This window comes from Geotrypetes seraphini, chromosome 16, assembly GCF_902459505.1.
Source record: "Geotrypetes seraphini chromosome 16, aGeoSer1.1, whole genome shotgun sequence".
Classification (NCBI taxonomy): domain Eukaryota; kingdom Metazoa; phylum Chordata; class Amphibia; order Gymnophiona; family Dermophiidae; genus Geotrypetes; species Geotrypetes seraphini.
Window position 1 is genome coordinate 21,446,864 of NC_047099.1, and position 22,369 is coordinate 21,469,232.

General features: G+C 41.0%; 1 protein-coding gene across 1 annotated transcript in view; it reads left to right on the forward strand.

Annotated features, from left to right (window-relative positions):
- Positions 1 to 22,369, forward strand: part of LOC117349552 (NXPE family member 3-like) — a 246,342-nt gene that overhangs the window by 62,323 nt on the left and 161,650 nt on the right. The window contains exon 3 of the mRNA XM_033923111.1: positions 12,281 to 12,493. Within this exon, the coding sequence (XP_033779002.1) occupies positions 12,281 to 12,493 (213 nt within the window). The remainder of the gene's footprint in view (positions 1 to 12,280; positions 12,494 to 22,369) is intronic.

A 22,369-nucleotide genomic window follows, 5' to 3' on the forward strand; every position in this document is an offset into this window, starting at 1 on the left:
TTGTAAAACTAAACAAGCCAGATCCCGCACAGTCAATTGATCCTGCAGTCAATGCCAACTGAAAACTATGTTCTTTTCATACACACAGAACAGAGGTACACCGTCGCCCAATATAGAATAATCACAAACTAAAAATAGAAATATGTAGACAAAAGTTAAACTGAACCGCCAAGAAATCAGACTCTGCATACAATGCAACACCACAAAAACAGTAACACATATCCTCTAATACTGTGCAAAATATAAAAACAGTAGATGTAAATGTGAAAAAACTTATACATAACAATTACCACTTTACAAATTAACAAATAAAAATAAAAGAAATAATGAGAAATAAGAAAATACCATTTTATTGGACTAATCCATTTTTCAATTAGCTTTCAGAGGCCAAATCTTTCTTCAGAACAATAGAAACATAGAAACATAGAAAGACAAAGGCAGAAAAGGGCCAAGGCCCATCAAGTCTGCCCACTCTATAGACCCTCCCCTTAAGATTAGCCAATGTTTTGCCCTGACTCACGTAGGGATCCCACATGGGCGTCCCATTTATTCTTAAAATCTGGCACGCTGCTGGCCTCGATTACCTGTACTGGAAACTTGTTCCATTGATCAATCACTCGCTCCGTGAAGAAATACTTCCTGGTGTCGCCGTGAAATTTCCCGCCTTTGAGTTTGAGCGGGTGTCCCCTTGTGGTTGAGGGGCCTCTGAGAAGGAAAATGTTATCTTCCACTTCTATACGTCCGGTGACGTATTTAAACGTCTCAATCATGTCTCCCCTCTCCCTGCGTTCCTCGAGAGTGTAGAGCTGCAAATTGTTTAGTCTTGCTTCATACGAGAGACCTTTAAGCCCTGTTATGGTATCCTGTCCTGACCTGAGGAAAAGAGGGTTTAGTCCAAAAAATTGCCTTATTTCCATTTCCTATTTATAAAATTTTATCAATACAGTTATAATACTACTTGATTCTAAGTAAAGCAACAAAAAAATCTTTCTACCTTTTGTTGTTTCTGCTTTAATCAACTTCTCTTTGCTCTTTTCTATCTATACAGCGTTTGTCCTCTCTCCCTTCCACGTTACAACCCCCACCTATCCCCCGACGTCAATTCTAACGTCAGAGAAAACATTCCGGGCCAGCCAGGCCGCGATTAGCTGGCCCAGAACGTCCTCTCTGATGTCAGAATTGACGTCGGGTGGCGAGAGTTTGTTGGCCTCACGGGGAAGAGAAGCAAGGAGATCCGGCCTGTTCCCTGATGGCGTTGGTGGCTTGGGGGAGGGCAGTGAGAAGGGAAGCAGGTTGGGCACCCCTGATGTACACGAGCCGCGAGCCACACTCAAGTGGCTAAAGAGCCGCATGCAGCTCGCGAGCCCGACCACTGCCCTAGGGAGAACACTGGAGGGTGGCCAGCTGTACACTCCCTTGGGGCTTGCACCCGGGGCGGACTGCCCTCCCCTGCCCCCCCCCCCCCCTTGGTATGCCACTGCGTGGAATACATCTTTCTTTTTTCAATCACTGCACATAACATGACTTTTCATTAGATAGGTTTTTGGTAAATTTTTTATTAAATCTGTCATAAATGTTTTTAGAGAAAAAAAACGTATCTGTCCTGGAGCAAACAAAACTTTAGCGGGTCTTGACATGTTTCGCATCCAGCTGCTTCAGAAAGCCTGGTATGTGCAGTGATTGAAAAATGAGAGATTTTCTGCTGCTGGAGCTTTGCTCTAAGTCTGGTCTCTCAAAAAACCTTTTTTCTGAGCACTTAAGAACATGTATTTTTGACAACCATTGAGGACTATTATTGTCTGTTATATTGTATCATGTTGTCCTTGGTGAAACATTTCATCATTAAGTAGATATGATTGAATGTTTATTAATGAAGAGAATAAGTAGCGGCAGCGGCAAATAAGGCAAATAGAATGTTGGGCATGATAAAGAAAGGAATCTCGAGTAGATCGGAGAAAGTTATAATGCCGCTTTATAGGGCAATGGTCAGACCCCACTTGGAATACTGCGTCCAACATTGGTCTCCCTACCTAAAGAAGGATATAAAACTGCTGGAGAGGGTGCAGAGACGAGCAACTAAACTAGTGAAGGGTATGGAGAAACTGGAATATGAGGATCGACTTAAAACACTGGGATTGTTCTCCCTTGAGAAAAGGAGAATGCGTGGGGATATGATCGAGACCTTCAAAATACTGAAAGGAATTGACAAAATAGAGCAGAGAAGATTATTTACATTGTCCAATTTGACACGGACAAGAGGACATGAAATGAAGCTAAGGGGGGGCAAGTTCAGGACTAATATCAGGAAGTTCTGCTTCACACAGAGAGTGGTTGACATCTGGAATACTCTCCCAGAGGAGATTATTGCGGAACCGACAGTCCTAGGCTTCAGAAGCAAACTAGATGCATATCTCCTTGAGAGAGGCATATAAAGATATGGTTGGCCATTGGATCTTTCCCCTGATGTAGCCTTTTAGGCGAAACAGAAGGACTTTTCTGTCGGGACGGGACAAAGGACTGAGAATCGTTTGAGACACTCCGGTTTTTTTCAGATGAGTGGTTATTTGTTCTCATTCTTGTGCTCCAATTTTCCATGCCTCACCAAATTGCATACACCTGTTTAGCTGAGCTGTAGCCCTCGTGCTGTTAATGATTAGTTTGGGATCTGGTTCATGCCATGAATAGGTCTTTATATATCACCCTGAAACACTTTTGAAAATATTCTTTGAAAACTCTTAAAAAATTATTGAGTGTGTATGAAGAAGTATTGATTTAAATGTACACGGAGTTTTTTTATAAACCAGTGATGATGTGAATAGACTCGGGTACTTGTGTAGTCCCGGCCTCTCACACTTGAGGTTTATTTTTCTCCGTTGTCTTATAATTTTGTATATTGATGGTGTGATGTTAATGAATGTTTGGTGTTAACGTGGTATGAATGGTCCTAGGCTATCATAGCAGTATCCTCAATGCGTTTTTACATTTAGTCTGACTTACACGATTGAATTTCCACATATATTTGGTTATATTAACTTTCTCTGGAAAATTTACGATGGCACAGCTCTGGGATAGTGGCTTTGGCTTCTCAGATGGTCAAAGGACTGAGATTTTGCAAGCACCAGCTTTATCCACCAATTTAGAAACACATGACACTGATTTAGCTTGGTTAGACATTGAGAAAATAATGAAACAACTGATCCAGATGGAGTTGCAAAGTGCAAGTCTAGTAGAATACTGTAAACATGAGTTTATTCCTAGGGGCCTTAGAATGAGAACAGCCCCACAAATGTTTATGGACAATAATGATTTTATTACCACATGGAATCAAATTCTGAATCGTTGTTCTCTAGACTTGATGTTACTATTGATTAAAACATTACAAACTAAGATTCTAGAGACTAAAGTAAAACACGAAGAACTTCTAACTGAAGCACGTAAAAGTGCAGATTTTGAAAATAAACTAGCAGATTCCAAGTTAAAAATGGATAGGCTCCGTAGAGAAATAAGAACTAGTAAGTTGAAAAAATTTCAAAGGGACGAGAAAGACTACCAATCCGGATATGTATATAGATGGATGAACAGTAATTATAAACAAAAAACAGTTAGATTTAATACCTCAGGAGATTCCTCGGAGAATTCTGTTAGTGACGGCATGTCCACATCAGAAGACCCGGATGGGGATTCAGGCCAAAACAAGCAAATTACAGGTCCAATGAGAGGAGGAAGAAACATTCGAAACAGGGGTACTCACAGAGGACGAACACGAGGCAGGTCACAGAAGAGACGGAATTGATTGTCATTAACATTTCTGATAAAATATTGACTACTGAAGAGACATCTTTACTTTCCAAAGGTTTGACCTTTGTTCCTATGGTAGCTCATAATTCCTTTCAAGCTCAAATAGATTTGGAAAAATTTTTAAGGAGATTGAACCTTTGTGCCTTCTTTTATGAACATCCCAGTTCTGAACAAGATACATCTTGTGTTCAACCGAAATCTAGATGGAATCCTCCAGGACCAATAAACCCTATAATACAAGCCTTTAAAAATCTAATGACTCAAGAACTTCAACACATTGAGGAAAATAATAAGACTCAGAGAAAATCATATAACTTGTCGTCAACAGAATGGACTGCCTTACAACAGCTTAGTAGAGATCCCACTATTGTTATCAGAAGAGCGGACAAAGGGGGTGCCGTGGTGGTTTGGGGTATAGATTTATATATTGCAGAAGCTAATGCTCAATTGTTAAATGAAGAAACATATTTGAAATTACAAAATGATCCATCTTTAAGAATTTTTTCTTTAATTGCCGAAATTAGCTCTAAAGCAATGCAACGAAAGTATATAACAAAAAAAGAGTTTAACTTTTTGACCCCGCAACATTTCAAAATTCCCATATTTTATTTGCTCCCGAAGGTGCATAAGAACATCCAACGGCCCCCGGGTCGACCTATTGTATCTGCTCGAGACTCATTGCTAGAAAAAACTAGCAAATATATTGATAAAAAGTTACAAGGTTTTTTGAAAGATATTAGATCTTATATACAAGACACTACTCAGTTTTTGAAACTGCTAAATGATCTTGAATGTGGTTCTCTTAAAGACTACTTACTAGTGACATTTGATGTCTGTGCATTATATACAAGCATTCCACAGGAGGAAGCTCTCTCAGTATTAGAGTCTTTATGGAATTCTCAACCAGATATAGACAGTGACTATACATATTTCCTAAAAGAACTAAGCTCTATAGCTCTGAAAAACAACTATTTCATCTTTAATGGGGAATTCTATCAACAACTCTCGGGGATAGCAATGGGTGCATCTTTTGCACCCACAATTGCTAACCTTTATATGTCATGGTTCGAAGAATCATTTATCTATACATTATCTGAGTTTCAACATGTCATTAAATGGTGGCGTTTTATCGACGATATCTTTGTGATATGGTCGGGTACTTTGCAACAGCTGCAGGACTTTGAAATATTGATAAATCAATGTCATCGAACCATCAAATTTACAATGTCATATAGCATGGAGAAGATCAGTTTTTTAGACGTTTTAGTTCTGAAGAATAAAGATGGTTTTGAAACATCTATTTTTCGCAAAGTTACTGATAGAAATACTTTGTTGAAATTTGACAGTATGCATCCTGTCCATTTAAAAACGAGCATCCCATTTGCGCAGTTCCTAAGATATCGGCGAATATGTAACACTACAGACAGATTCATTCAAGAATCTAGAATTTTAGAACAGAGGTTATTATCTAGGGATTATCCATATGCAGTAGTCAAAAAAGCAAAGAAACGTGCCTTACACAATCCGAGAGAAAACTTATTGGAATACAGAAGGACACCAGAAGAAGAGGATTTGATTCCATGTGTAATAAAACAAATTCGCATGTCACAGTCCATTATTAATAGATATAAAAGACATCTTCCATTACTCAGAACACTTCCCTGTTTTTCAAATAAGAAATTTATTTTCTCTCAATCTAGAAATAAGAACTTGAGTGACTGGTTATGTCACACATCTAAAGAAAACTTTAATTTAGAGAATATGGATAATATAAGGGGACATGGCCCTTGTGGCCATTGCTCCAATTGTAACATCATGATGACAACCTTGAGCTTTAGCAATCCAAGTGATGGTAAGAATTATATCTTACGTCATACTTCCACTTGTCAATCCACGAACATTATATATGTTCTAGTTTGTCCTTGTGCCTTGCTTTATGTAGGCCAAACTTCACGTACTCTAACAGTAAGAATGACAGAACATAAGAGTTGTTTAAATACTCGTAAATTAACGGCCCCGATTGTAGCACATTGTGTTCAACAAGATCATAAGTTTGAGAACTTAAAATGCTGTGTGATTGAGAAGTTGCCCATATCTTTAAGGAGAGGAGACATTAGGAGAGTGCTCTGGCAGAAGGAGCAGTTATGGATAGATCGTTTGCAAACTTTGGAGCCTAAGGGTCTGAATACTTGTCATGAATGGCAACCTTTCTTCTGAACGTGAGATTGTCTTCAGAACTCTAGGATCGCTAATTTTAGACCTATCTGTAATACAGAGAGTTTGTTTGGTGTATGAATGGCTGGGGCTTAGCCTATCACGCATCACGTTTGTGTGATGACGTCAAGACGCCCGGTTCGTAAGTTGTTTTATTCGAACCGGGCGCGTCTCGCAGTCCCAACACTATTTCGAGAGAAGCCAGCTGCAAGTTTGTTTGGCGTTGAAGGAAGCAGGAGTTTTTTTTGGACATTGGATCTTTCCCCTGATGTAGCCTTTTAGGCGAAACAGAAGGACTTTTCTGTCGGGACGGGACAAAGGACTGAGAATCGTTTGAGACACTCCGGTTTTTTTTCAGATGAGTGGTTATTTGTTCTCATTCTTGTGCTCCAATTTTCCATGCCTCACCAAATTGCATACACCTGTTTAGCTGAGCTGTAGCCCTCGTGCTGTTAATGATTAGTTTGGGATCTGGTTCATGCCATGAATAGGTCTTTATATATCACCCTGAAACACTTTTGAAAATATTCTTTGAAAACTCTTAAAAAATTATTGAGTGTGTATGAAGAAGTATTGATTTAAATGTACACGGAGTTTTTTTTATAAACCAGTGATGATGTGAATAGACTCGGGTACTTGTGTAGTCCCGGCCTCTCACACTTGAGGTTTATTTTTCTCCGTTGTCTTATAATTTTGTATATTGATGGTGTGATGTTAATGAATGTTTGGTGTTAACGTGGTATGAATGGTCCTAGGCTATCATAGCAGTATCCTCAATGCGTTTTTACATTTAGTCTGACTTACACGATTGAATTTCCACATATATTTGGCTATAAAATAAGCCAGGTGTATACCTAGCAGGGCCTCCGCGTGTGCGGATCGCCGGACTTGATGGACCGAAGGTCTGATCCGGAGATGGCGCTTCTTATGTTCTTATGTTCTTAGCTTCTTTACCTTAGCTATCAATTTAACATTGAGATCTTTTGTCACATTTTTTTAAATAATTTCCAATAAACACTAAAAGCATCAACAAAGATTTGGAATTTAAAATCCCCAGATTCCAACATCTTTCCTAAAGGAACCAAATACAGATTGAAAAGAGTTGGTGATAATAATGACCCCTGAGGTACTCCAGATGTAACACAACCTTTTGTTGACAGCTCATTCTACCAGTTAACTGAGCATACATGATTTGAAAAGTAAGAACTAAAACATTGCAACACTGTAGATTTTAAACCCATTTCGTTTCAAATGAGAAACTGTACCAAAGGCTGCTGTTAAATCTAATTGAATCCAAAATGTATCTAAACCAGACTCTGCTTTACTCAAAATTTCATCTAACTGTGACTCCTATAGCCTGATTTGGTTTTTTATATAACCTTGGTTTACGAGCATAATTCGTTCCAGAAGCATGCTCGGAAACCGAAATACTTGTATATCAAAGCGAGTTTCCCCATAGGAACTAAGGGAAACTCGCTTGTTGCGTTCTGACCCACCCCCACCCCCCGAGGCCAGCGGTGCTGCTCCACTTCCCCCCAAGAACCAGCATCGCTCCCCCCTCCCTGCTCAAACTGGCATCCCCCGCGCGAACAACTTCAAACTTACCCCCCGTCTGGACCGGCACGCAGCCCACAGGACGTGCCGGTGCCGCTTGAAGAAATTCCTGCCTCTTGCTGGGCCTTGAGCATGCATCTGCGCATGCTCAAGGCCATCTAGTTCTCCCTCTTGCCGAGATTCTCGGATTCTCGGAATCTCGGCGAGAGGGAGAACTAGATGGCCTTGAGCATGCTCAAGGCCCAGCAAGAGGTAGGAACTTCTTCAAGCGGCACCAGCACGTCCTGTGGGCTGCGTGCCAGTGCCAGACGGGGGGGGGGGGGGGTAAGTTTGAAGTTGTTCACGCGGGGGGTGCCGGGTAGCACGGGGGGCTTTTGTTAGCGGGGCGGGGAGCAATGCCGGTTCTCAGGGGGGGTGCTCGCAAATCGAGTCAACACTCGGTTTGTGAGACAAGATTTGCGAGAATGCAAAGATTAGCGGTTTGCAAAACACTCGCAAACCGAGGTTTGACTGCATATCTTTATTAGATTTTCAAACTACAATTGTGCAACAAGTAATTCATATACATAAAATATCATAAGACAAGCACAATAAACTTTCAGACATTAACATACAATTTAAATTTTTCCCCACCCTCCCACCCAATACTCAAATAAAATAAAACCCACAAGAAACTATTCATATATACCCTGGTTAAAAAATGCTTTTCGTTACTTTGGAAACTCAGAACCATCAGAAAATACTTTGATGCAGTATCTTTCCGCCTACTGGTTCAATCTCCCATCTTAAGCATATTCAATTATTGCAACATAATTTACTTGGGAGCCTTCAAAAAAACCATTCTAAGACTCAGAGTCATTCAAAATACTGCAGTTCGACTGATCTTTGGGCTGAAGAAATGGGACCGCATAAGCCCCTATTACCAAAAACTCCATTGGCTTCCCCTGGAGGTGCGAATTCTGTTCAAGTTCTCTTGTCTGTGTTATAAATCAGTACTTGGTCTGGCCCCCACTTACCTAGTTTCCCAGTTTAATTTGGCAAGTTCTATTAGGCCCACTTGAAGAATACATCTGTTCACCTACCCAACAATAAAGGCCTGCCACTATAAAAGATTCCTGCCCAGAACCCTCGCCTTCCAGGCAGGCAAATGGAACAATTGGCTGAGTAATGTTATCTCACACTCCTCAACCTACCTCAATTTTAGAAAATTGATAAAAACGAGTTTGTTCAAGCGATTTTTAAACTAAGAATTCCATAGCACTGCAAATTCAACCATTAACCTTAAGAATTTTATAGCTTTCTACTTCTTCCATTATATAAGATTGTATAGATCTCTTTGAATTGTTGACCTCTTCACTGATTGTCCAGCGCTTCTTGCTGTAAACCGCCTCAAACTTTTCATGGCTTTGGTGGTATATATTGACTACAAATTAGAGAGATAAATTTTTTTGTAATCTGTGATGATAATTGCTATATAATCATATGATCACAGCTTTGAACCAATTAAAAACTTAACCATTTGTAATTGTGCAAAATCCATTAATTAATTAATTACCTAGTGAAGGCTTTGATTGTTCCTGAACTCAGCGAGCCTTCACTAGGTAATAATAGAATTTAAGAAGTTTATAAGAACTTGAATATAGGGCTTTTTAGGAATTGATTAGTGTTTAGATTTTAAAGTCACCATTATTTAATTTGTTAAGTTAAGCTGATATACACTATCTGTTTGATTTTTTCTTAGTGTCCCTCCCTGATGAAGAGACGAAATCCGGGTCGGGGGGACGGGAATCTATACAGAAAAGAAAAAACTTTCAGGACTTTATTGAAGCACTTGCACTTTAATTTTAACAAGTCACCAATGAGAGTCAACATCTTCAATTGCTCCCTAATATAGATAAGTATCACAAGTCGGATAGACCTACTAGTTAGGTTTTAGGTTTTAGTATATAGGGAGGGTAGGGGACTTGTGAAGGCGATGATGGTCCCCTAGTAAACCTCATTGTAGTGACATCACTACTATATGGGTTTCTTGGTCTGAGCACTTCACAAATATATTTTAATTAATGGATTTTGCACAATTACAAATGGTTAAGTTTTTAATTGGTTCAAAGCTGTGATCATATGATTATATTTGGTGGTATATAAAAATAAAATTATTATTATTTATTATTATTATTGAATCAAGTTCCAATGCAACTCCCTTCCACCCTGGTTGAGTATGTTTACAAGCCTATAAAATAAAATCAATTATTCTTCCTTACAAAATTTCACCAATGGCTCCCAAACATCCATAAACTTTCTGTAATGCCCTTGCTGTATAGCCATGAAATGTTGCATTTTTAAGATGTAACAAAGCGATTCCCACCAAAAATTATAACTTAATCGATCCCAATTCTTCCAATTCCTTAAAATGAGCTGTATGGCAACCCCTGTCATTATAAATAGAAGTTTGTTATTTCGATTAGATATTTGGCTTTTAGCTCTCATCAATGTACCAAATAAAATGGTGTCATATGTTAATGCCACTGGATTTTCCAATATGTTTTTCACTTGATCCCATACGGACCTCCAAAATTTAAGTATCAAGGGACAATAGTATAATAAATGATCCATAGTCCCAGCTTCAAGATGACAGTGCCAGCATCTATTAGACTTTGAACTATCTAATTTCTGTAAACGAACTGGAATCATAAATGGAGTCATTACCCTCCTAATGGACGAAAGAAGATGAATAGAGATAATATCTAATTGTATGTCTGAAGAATTAATCGATCCAACTATCTGTTCCACTTCCTGAATAGACACTGGTTTAAAACTGTCCTAGGTTTCATGATTGTCCAGAGCTTCTTGAAAACTAACCTTTACTTCTGTTTCTGTGGAACAAACTTCCATTTGATGTTTTAGATTGTTTATATATATATATATCCCGCCTATCAAGGTTATCTAAGTGGTTTTACAATCAGGTACTCAAGCATTTTCCCTATCTGTCCCAGTGGGCTCACAATCTATCTAACGCAGCTGGGGCTATGGAGGACTGAGTGACTTGCCCAGGGTCACAAGGAGCAGCACGGGGTTTGAACCCACAACCCCAGGGTGCTGCGGCTGTAGCTCCAGTCACTGCACCGGGAAATGACCTTAACTCCAAAATAATATAAGAAGCCAGAGGCTGTCAAAGTGTCTCCTAAATTAATCAATTTGTTCTTAGAAGTACTGGCTAAGTTACAAACAACTTTGAACAAATGATGAAGATTATTTCCAACTTCCTCTTACTTCTTATTAATATACGGTACTCTCATTTACATCTCAAAATTTCACTGTAATAGAATCTACTATGCTGTTTACATTTTGGCACAATTCCTCAGATTGATTTTTATGCCATTTACTCTCTAATGTTCAGATTGTATAAACGACACTGAGTGGTGTAGAAGAGAATGATGTGGAGCCATGAAACTTTCAAGTTATTCCTCACTTTTCTTCAAGTTTCAAGTTTATTCAGAAATTTTATAAACCGCCCAATCGACCTTCTAGGCGGTGAACATTATGTTAAAAACATATATGGGGTGACTATATATCCTTTAAAAACAACAGTCATAATTCAAAACATTAAAAACAATTCAAAAAACAAACAGAAACAAGAGGGAAGAAGGATAGAACTACAATTTATCAAGTAAGAAAGAGAACATATAGGGAAAGGACAAAAAGGAGGGTGTCAATTGATTAAAACTACGTAGCCCTAAAAAGGGCATTTAGTTCTCGAAAGCATCAAGAAAAAGAAATGTTTTTAGTTTCATTTTAAAATGATTAAGATTTGACTCTTCCCGTAAATGGACAGGAGTATTATTCCAAAGAGATGGCGCAGTGACAGAAAAAATGGTTGACCTCATTGTATTGATAAACTTCAAAAATGGGACAGATAGCAAATTTTTAGACACAGGACTTAAAGACTTAAATGAACTATAGGGAATAAGCAGGTTATTGATAAATTCTGGTTGACTATTTTGTCTAGTATTATAAGTCAGTAAAAGAATTTTGTATGTGATTCTATGTTCAACCGGAAGCCAATGTGCTTTATAAAGGAGGGGAGTAACATGATCAAATTTCTTTGCATTGAATATGATCTTCACTGCAGTGTTCTGTATAATTTGGAGTCTTCTTATTTCTTTTTTAGTTATGCCCTTATAGAGCGCATTACAGTAATCAATGCAGGAAATCACAAGGGAATGGATAAAGATATTTAGAGAAGTAGGCTCTAACACTTTGGATATAGATCTAATCATTCGTAGCTGGTGAAAACAGTGCTGAACAACTGTGCTGATATAGAGATGATAATTGAGTTTACTGTTGAAAATGATGCCAAGTAATTTTAAGGATGACACAACTTGAAGAGATTGAGTTTTGAATGTAATTGGAGATAATAGGGAAATTCCATCTTTGTTGGGAAAGATCATTAATTTAGACTTTTCAATGTTTAAAGAGAACATATGTAGGTCTAACCTTTCGTTTCATATCATTGAAATGAAAAGTGTGGAATAACTAGAAAGTTTCATGGCTCCACATTATTCTCTTCATGGTTGGGCTAAGAACCTTTCAGTGTCCCCTCATATATCTTAGTAACTGTGTATGCTGTGTATATGTGTGTGTGTGTGGGGGGGAAGGGGGGTTATTACTAAAAATGATCCCCTGAAGTTTTTTCATTGAGTTTTGCAATTCTCAGGTGAGCCACTGCTACCCCTTTGCACACCGGGACTGCTGATCCCAAATCCTTCTGGATTCTATTATGACGACAAGTGGACATCCCGGGTCTGTTCCACCAAGAAGTTCCCCACACCACCCAATGTCACCAAGTGCCTTAGTGGGAAAGTGGTGTATATGTTCGGAGATTCGACCCTGCGTCAGTGGTGGCACTACCTTGATGACTTTGTTCCCTGTAAGCTACTGATTGCATATCACTTCTCTCAGTAATAATACAGACCTCCTGTGTGTCTAGATCAGTGGTCTCAAACCCATGGCCCAAGGGCCACATACGGCCCACCAGGTACTGTTTTGAGGCCCTCGGTATGTTTATCATAATCACAAAAGTAAAATAAAACAGTTTCTTCATCATATGTCTCTTTAGCTATAAATTACAATATTATTATTATTATGACTTAGCCATAAGGAAAGATTTATAAACTATAAAGAGTTTTACCTCATGAAAAACTGTCATTTCTTTAATAAGACATTAACTATTTTTTCTGAGGCCCTCCAAGTACCTATAAATCCAAAATGTGGCCCTGCAAAGGGTTTGAGTTTGAGGCCACTGGTCTAGATGGAAAAACGAGATCCTAAAAGTCATACTTGTGAGTGAATTTTCTATGAGTCTCTGTTCAGTTTCCTAGTTAGACACCACATAATTTATATACTCATCTACTATGCAAAGTAAATGAAATACAGACGACTCCACTTAAGTGCAAGCCCTTCGGACCGTTTGCCACGTGCGCTTAAATGGAGCAGGTGCTTAATTGCAGTACCATGTGAGCACCGTCATTTTTCTGCGGGATCAGCAGCTCGGGGGCAGGATTTCATGCTTGCATTGATCACTGCCATCATATATCTTAGGACGAGTGACCAGTAATGACATTTGAAGTTTGCGATTATCCCTTTGCTTTTTGTTGCTTTCACATTCAATAGGCAGGCACCTTGAAACCAACAGCTTCGCTACGTTTGAAAGCGGTGTAGAGGTCTCTATCGCTTTAATTGGGAAACCCTACGTGAGCAACTGCAGAAGGACTTGGAGTACACCACTCTTAGGGGACAGGCCCTAAGCGGCATCTGACATCAGCATGGTGGACACGTTCAGCCAAAGACGAGCGATCACAATGTGATCAACTTTAAGCTTGACATCGGGAATAGAAAACGTGCCAAAACCTTAACCACAACCTTAAACTTTAAAAAGGGCAAATACGATCGCATGAGAGCCATGGTGAAACAACGACTCAAGAAAAAGGTGGACAAACTTGAAACGGTAGACCAGGCATGGTCCCTACTGAAAAATACTATCACAGAAGCACAAAATCTCCACATTCCGAGGATTTCCAAAGAAGGGAGAACAAAAGGTAAGGGAGAACCGGCATGGCTTACCAGACAGGTGAGGGAAGCCATAAAAGAAAAGAAGGACTCTTTCAAAAAATGGAAACACATGAAAACAACCGAAGCATGGAAAAAACATAAAGATGATCAGAAGAAATGTCACAAGGCGGTGAGGGATGCCAAAAAGGACTATGAGGAAAAAATAGTGCAAGAGGCCAAAAACTTCAAGCCCTTCTTTAGATACGTGAAAGGGAAAAACCCCGCAAAAGAGGCGGTGGGACCCCTGGACGACCAGGGAAGAAAAGGGTACATCAAGGAAGATAAACAAATTGCAGACAAACTAAATTCCTTCTTTGCGTCCGTCTTTACGGAGAAGGATACCGCAAAAATACCAGAAGCAGTGAAAGTGTTTAGTGGAGTAATAGAAGACAGCCTCACCACAGTTGAAGTGGAGTTGGACCAGATATACTACCAGATCGACAAACTTAAAAGTGACAAATCCCCTGGACCGGATGGAATTCACCCGAGAGTCTTAAAGGAATTGAAGGTTGAAATCAGAGAGTTATTGCAAAAACTTGCCAATCTGACAATCAGAACTGGACAGATACCAGACGACTGGAAGATAGCGAACGTCACGCCAATTTTCAAAAAAGGATCGAGAGGAGAACCGGGCAACTACAGACCTGTGAGCCTTACGTCTTTCCCTGGAAAAATGGTTGAAGCACTGATCAAGGATAGCATAGTCCGGCACTTAGATACACACGACTTGCTGAAACCCAGTCAACATGGGTTCAGGAAAGGGAAATCATGTTTAACGAATTTACTTCAATTTTTTGAGACCGTGAACAAGCAAATTGATAGTGGAATGCCGGTGGACATAATATATTTCGACTTCCAGAAAGCGTTCGACAAAGTTCCACATGAAAGACTTCTCAGGAAACTACAAAGCCATGGAATAGAGGGAGATATACAAAAGTGGATAGGCAAATGGCTGGAAAACGGAAAGCAGAGAGTGGGCATAAATGGGAAGTTCTCCGACTGGGAGAAAGTGACTAGTGGTGTGCCCCAGGGCTCGGTACTTGGGCCGATTCTATTTAATATTTATATCAATGACCTGGAAGACGGAATATCCAGTGAGATCATTAAGTTTGCAGACGACACAAAGCTATGCCAAGCAATCAGAGCGCAGGAGGATAGCGAGGAACTCCAGAGCGACTTGTATCAGTTAGAGAAATGAGCAGAGCAATGGCAGATGAAGTTCAACGTGGAGAAATGCAAAGTAATGCATTTAGGTAGTAAGAATAAGGAACCCGAGTATAGAATGTCAGGCGCAACTCTGGATAAGAGCGAACAAGAAAAGGACCTGGGTGTACTGATAGATAGGACCCTGAAGCCATCAGCACAATGCGCGGCAGCGGCAAAGAAAGCAAACAGAATGTTAGGCATGATAAAGAAAGAAATCACGAGTAGATCGAAGAAAGTCATAATGCCGCTTTATAGAGCAATGGTCAGACCACACTTGGAATACTGTGTCCAACATTGGTCTCCCAACCTAAAGAAGGATATAAAACTGCTGGAGAGGGTGCAGAGACGAGCAACGAAGCTAATAAGAGGTATGGAGAACTTGGAATATGAGGAACGACTCAAGAAACTGGGACTGTTCTCCCTTGAGAAGAGGAGGCTGCGAGGGGACATGATCGAGACGTTCAAAATACTGAAAGGCATCGATAAAATAGAGCAGGAAAATAAATTATTTACATTGTCCAATGTGACACGGACAAGAGGACATGGTTTGAAGCTAAGGGGGGACAAGTCCAGGACAAATGTCAGGAAGTTCTGCTTCATGCAACGAGTTGTAGACGCCTGGAATACTCTCCCAAAGGAGGTTATTAAGGAATCCACTGTGCTAGGATTCAAAGGCAAATTAGATGCACATCTCCTTACGAGAGGCATAGATGACTAAAACTAAATCAGGTATATACCTGACTAGGCCTCCGCGTGTGCGGATCACCGGACTCGATGGACCATGGATCTGATCCGGAGATGGCAGTTCTTATGTTCTTTTAACTGGAGTGAACGTTACATAAAAGAATAAAGGTGGTACCTACGACATCAGTGCGCATAAGCGGATTGTGTGCTTATCAGAATTGCAAATATCCAGAGTTTACGTCCATTGACTATAATGTAAAAAAACCGGGACCATGCTGGTCGGGTACGGATAACCGAAGCGTGCGCTTAACCGATGTGCACTTAGGTGTACAAAGGTCAGGATGTGTTCCTTCTATTCAGTGGCATAGTAAGGGGGGGTGGTCTACCCCAGGCATCATCTTGATGGGGGTGCCAGCTCCTGTCCTCCTCTCCACCCTCCCCACTCATATCCCCCCCATTACAGCATGCAAGTACCCCTCCCCTTCCCCCATACCTCTTTAACGTTCCGGGCATGAGCAGCAACCACAACCTGCTGCTCGTGCCAGTGCCGGCTCTTACTCTGACATCACTTCCTGGACACGCGCCTAGGAAGTGACATTCGAGGAAGATTGGGTGCTGCTCGTGCCTGGAACATAAAAGAAATACGGGGGAAAGGGCGTATGCGGCAGGATTGAGCGGGGAAGGTAGGGTGGAGAGTAGGGCAGGATGGGCGCAAGCTGCCCCGGGCACCTCTCACCCTCACTATGCCACTGCTTCTATCCCATCAGATTATAAAGACTTTTGATGTAGCACCTATCCGAAATATTCACGCATCACTGACTCTGCATTCAGTTTGATTATATTGGTTATAGTGAAATGTGAAACAAACACACAAATACATGCTTGTGCACTCACACACATACACACACACAAATATGAATATTCTTTCTAAAATAACTTTGTTATTGGGACAATTCTATAAATCTCCGTGGCATAAATTGACAGGAGGTCGGTCTCTTACAAGTGAAAGGGAGCTCTGGAACAAGAGGGCATAAGATGAAGTTGAAGAGGGTGTGATAGATTGGGGCAGCTTGCTCAGGAGAAGGGTTGCATAGCCGGACAGACAGACCACACTCTGGGCATTCAAGGAAAAAAACTATTTTATTCAACAGTAGTGCAGAACCTGTTTCCTCACAGGCTCCTATAAGTTTGTGTTCTTCAAATGAAATAGGCTTTTCCCCAGTCTTTCTCAAACACAAGTCCCCTTCTCCATAGGGCGTGCCACTAGAACAAATACAGGGTTGGTAAATGCAGTAGAGTCTTACTTCCTACAAACTTTGTCAGTGCCAGGCCCTTTAACCAGCTTCTCCAGCTCCTAGGTTCCCTCTAGTACACACCACTCCTCCTGGGTCTGGTTCGGCCTTTTAAGTTCCCCTGAGTCACTTTCTGGTTTCCTACTTTTCTCCCCTCCTCCCTCCCTGGGAGAAACTCTTTTTCAGTGCTGCTGTGGTTGTGAGACAATTTAGCCAGGAGAGGGAGTGAAGGGATTTCCTGAGGTTTATTCTGAGTCCGAGCCACAGTGTCAAGCAGGGGAAGTGGTAGGGTTTCATACGCTCTGTCGCAGGGGGATAGCCTCAAAAGTAATCTAAGGAAATACTTCTTTATGGAAAGGATGGATAGGTGCATCATTACTACTATGATTATGCACTGAGGCATGGATGTCCATCCACATGCATTTCGTTGTCACTGTCATGGATACTGTCATTCATGCCCATGATTGTATGTATATTCTTAAATGCTAATAAAGATGATTGAACTTAAAAAAAAAAGAACAAGCCTATGAACAGAATCTTGAGGCATACCACAGGTAACTCCTTATCCTCAGAGCGATCTCCATTTATCACTACCCTCTGTTGTCTTCCACTCAACCAGTTCTTGATCCAGCCCGTCACTTTAGAACCCATCCTGAGTGCACTCAGTTTATTTATTAGATGTCTGTGTGGAACACTATCAAAGGCTTTGCTAAAACCTAAACACAATACATTTAGCACATTCCCTCTATCCAGTTCTCTGGTCAACCAGTCAAAGAAATTGATCACATTTGTCTGGCAAGACCTACCTCTAGTGAATCCATGTTGCCTCTATCCTGTAATCCACTGGATTCCAGAAACCTGACCATTCTCTGTTTTATAAACGTTTGTAATAATTTGCTTACCACAGAAGTCGAACTTACCGGCCTGTAATTCCCTACTTCTTCCTTACTTCCATTTTTGTGGAGAGGGACCACATCCGCCCTTTTCCAGTCCTCCAGTACCACTCCCGACTCTAGAGAAAAGGGCAGTCAGCGGAGCCACCAGAACTTCCCTAAGTTCCTTCAGCACCCTGGGATGTACACCGTGCAGCTCCATCACTTTGTCTACCTTTATTTTAGCTAGCTCCTCACGAATACAACCTTTGAAAATCTATCAGAGTATACCACTCCTTCATCCCTATTCTTGTTTGTCTTCTGTGGTGCAACTCCCGGCGCTTCAGCTATGAACACAGAAATATTTGTTAAGCAATTCAGCTTTTTCTTTATCAGCTTCTACATATTTTTCTCCTTCACCTTTGAGTCTCACAATGCCACTTTTGCACTTCTTCCTATTATAGTTTATTCAAAGTATTTGATTAAACACTTATCCAGCAGTACAAAGCGTTGAACAAAGTATTTAAAAATTATAGGAAGACAAACATGTCTGCATTGTAAACATATATGTATTAAATTATTGGACAAACCAGGACTAAACAGACAAACTCAAGCCATTAAAACATTAGAAGGGGGCAGAAATACAATTTTATATAGAAAGAATACATAAAAGGAAAATACAATAAGAAATATATCTAAAAAAAAGTCTTGTCTCTCCATTTTACCATGTCAGCTATTTTTCTTTCAGTTGCATATTTGCTTTCCTGACTACATGACCAGCTTCTCTAAACTTTTCCAGATATTTTTGTCTGTCATCCTCTTTTTGCAATCTTTTGTAGTACACTTCTCCCTCCGTATCCACAGGGGTTAGGGGCAGAGCCGGCCTGCGAATATGAAAAAAACGTGAATAATATTCAGGCCGGTTCTGACCCACCCCCCACTTCCCCCCAGCATCCCTTAAGCCTTACCTGGTGGTCTAGTGGGTTTCAGGGCAGGAGCAATCTTCCTACACTCCTGCCCCGTGCAGATCGCTCATAAAAAATGGCTACCGTGAGCTCCCATCGTAACATTCGCCACCTTCCAATCCTCAGGAATCTTTCCCAATTTGATCGATGGGTTGGCTACTAGTTTAAGCAGTTCGGCTATAGTCCCTTTCAGTTCCTTGGTGACCCTCAGATGGATGCCATCTGGTCCTGAGGATTTATCGCTCTTAAGCTTGTCAATCTGCCTGCATACCTCTTCTAGACTGGCTGTGAACCCTGTCAGTTTCCCGTCTTCGTTTCCAGCATATAGCCTGATGGGTTCCGGTATGCTGTGTATATCCTCTTCAGTAAATATAGACACAAAAATGTGTTCAGTTTGTCGGAATTGCTTTGTCCTCCTTTAGCACTCCCTTCATTCCACGGTCATCCAATGGTCCCACCACTTCCTTTGTGGATCGTTTCCCTTTAATATATCGAAAGAACGGCTTGAAGTTCTTCGCCTCCTGGCTATTTTTTTCCTCATAGTCTCTTTTGGCCCCTTTTACCACCTTATGGCACCTGCGTTGATGTTTGTGCTTATTCCAGTTTTCACCCATTTTAGACCTTTTCCATTCCTTAAACGAGGTTTTTTTGTCTCTGATCGCTTTCTTAACCTGTACAGTAAGCCACACCAGTTCTTTGTTCTTTTTCCTCTTGGATCCCTTGTTGATACGCGGTATCCAACTACAGACCAGTAGCATCCATTCCATTTATTGTAAAAATTATGGAGGGATTGGTACACACCCAACTGATGGATTATCTGGATCAGTTCTCTCTCCTACATGAAACTCAATCTGGTTTTAGACCGTTATTCAGTACTGAGACAGTAATTGCGGCTATTTTAGACAATCTGTGCCTACTGTTTAGTAAGGGCCTTAATGCCCTGGTTATGCAATTCGATATGAGTTCTGCCTTTGATCTAGTAGACCACGGGAAACTGCTGCAATGCCTAAACGCCACTGGTATCAGGGACGAGGTGCTGAATTGGTTCCGTGGCTTCCTTATGTCCCGCACTTATCAAGTACGTTTTAATTATGAACTTTCAGATACCTGGAGCAATCCATCCGGTGTGCCATAAGGGTCTCCGCTATCTCCATTGCTCTTCAACGTCTACATGTCCTCACTAGGCACGCAGCTAACCCAGTTAGGGCTAAAACTATTTAGTTATGCAGATGATTTTACGATCATCATCCCATTCGTTAATTCTATCTCTGACACTATTCCTAAAGCTTCAGAAGCCATAAATGTGATGGAGCACTGGATGACAACCTTTAGGCTCAAACTTAATTCAGAAAAGACAACTTCGCCACATCCGCTTGACACCAAATCACCACTATGTATCAATAATCTTAATTACCCTATCCAACCTACCATAAAGATACTAGGTATAACTTTGGATCAGTGCCTACCATTAGAGACCAGGTGGACTCCTTGATCAGAAAGGGATTTTTCACTCTCTGGAAACTCAGATCCATTAAAGCTTATTTCGATACAGCGGCATTCAGAACCCTAGTCCAATCCCTCATACTGAGTCTACTTGACTACTGTAACATCGCCTATTTAGCAATTTCCCAAAAGAAAATGCAGCGTTTACAATTGATGCAAAATGCAGCGGTCAAACTGATCTTTGGGCTGAGGAAGTTTGACCACGTGACACCCTACTACCGGCAGCTGCATTGGCTGCCAATGGAGGCACGCGTAAAGTTTAAATTTGCCTGCTTCTGCTTCAAAGAACTACACGGACTTGCCCCTAAATATATAACTGACCTTTTTGTCTTCTCAGCCAACAGACACAAGAGAAGCTCACATTCCAACTTCGTTTCCCCCCAGTGAGAGGTTGTAAACTGAAAAAACACCATGAACATCTTCTCTCGCACCAAGCAGCATCATGGGGTAAAGACCTAGAAAAATTGCTTTCGCCCACTACTTATGAGGAATTTAGGAAACATCTGAAAACACACCTGTTCCTAAAATATCTAGACAACTGATCCTCTCTTCTCTCTCCCCTCTATAGCGATTAACTTGTTCTATTGATCACTCTCTCCTCAAAAATGGATTTCCTGTCCTATTAACCCTCTTTCTTCCTCCCCTCTTAAAGTCATTTTGTACCTTTGCTTAATCTTTGTAAACCACATAGAACTTCACGGTATTACGGTATATAAGCTGTTATTATTATTATTATATATAGATTTTGTGCTTCGGTGACCATGTCCTTAAAAATGGACCAAACTTGCTCTAGCGTTTTTACAATGCTTATCCTCTTCTTAATCTTCTTCCCCACCATGCGTCTCATCTCTTCGTAATTCCCTTTTTGAAAGTTCAGTGCCGTGGCTGTCATTTTGGACTGATGTTTCGACTCTGCATCTAGGTCGAAGCGGATCATATTGTGATCGCTGTTTCCCAGTGTCCCTTCTACTTCTATACCTTATGCCGGTCCTCGCAGTCCATTTAGAATTAAGTCCAGAATTGAATTTCCTCTTGTATTTTCCTTGACAAGTTGTTCCAGGAAGCAATCTACATCATCCAGGAACTTGGCCTCCCTAGTGCAGCCGGAGGTACCTAGGTTCCAGTCTATCCCCAGATAGTTGAAGTCGCCCATGATAACTGCTTTGCCTCCCTTCAAGTTTCGTTTAATCTCATCCATCATTTCTTCATCAATTTCTTTGGACTGCCCTGGGGGTCGGTAGTAGATGCCAATCTTCATTTCCAGTCCATTTGTTCCTGGAATTTTGACCCATAGAGATTCTTAACTTATCCATCGGTTGTGGTGTGTTCTCTTCAGTATATTCAATTCCCTCTTTGACGTATATGGCAATGCCCCCACCTTTTTGAGCCACTCTGTCTCTGCAGTATAGTTTGTATCCTGGTAGCATAGTGTCCCAGACATTTTCCTCAATCCACCATGTTTCCGTGATGCCGATGATGTCAACGTTATCTTTTTGTGCCACAGCTTCTAATTCACCCATCTTATTGCTAAGGCTCCTTGCGTTCGTGTACATACACTTGAGTTTGCGGCCTGTTCCTTTCTTGCATTTCCTTTTCTCTTGTGTCCCTTTTGGTCTTTCTTGCCTGTGATCCGGTGAGTCTTCCCCTCTATCTTCCTGCACAGTATCCTCCGGGTATACCAGTTCCCAAACCATCAACTCTCTCTCTCGGATGACTGTCGGCTTTCCCCTTCTTCATAGTTTAAAAACATCTCAACTTCTCTCTTGATGTTGCTTGCAAGTAGCCTCATTCCATCTCTGCTGAGGTGGAGTCCATCCTTCCTGAATAGCTTGTTCTTCCCCCAGAATGTCGTCCAGTTGCGCATGAAGTGGAATCCTTCTTCCTCACACCAGCGCCGCATCCACGCGTTGACTGCTTGCAGCTCCATCTACCTCTTCTTATCTGCCCTGGGTACAGGCAGGATCTCTGAGAATGCTATCCTCTACGTTCTGGGCTTCAGCTCCTTCCTAGCATCCGGAACTGGTCCTTCAGTACTTCTCTGTTGTAGTTCCTGTTGCTCATGATGTTCGTCCCCACATGGATCACCGTATCTTCTTCTTCCACACTGTCGATGATCCTGTTGATGCGGCTCACTATGTCTTCTATCTTGGCTCCCAGTAGGCAGGTCACCAGC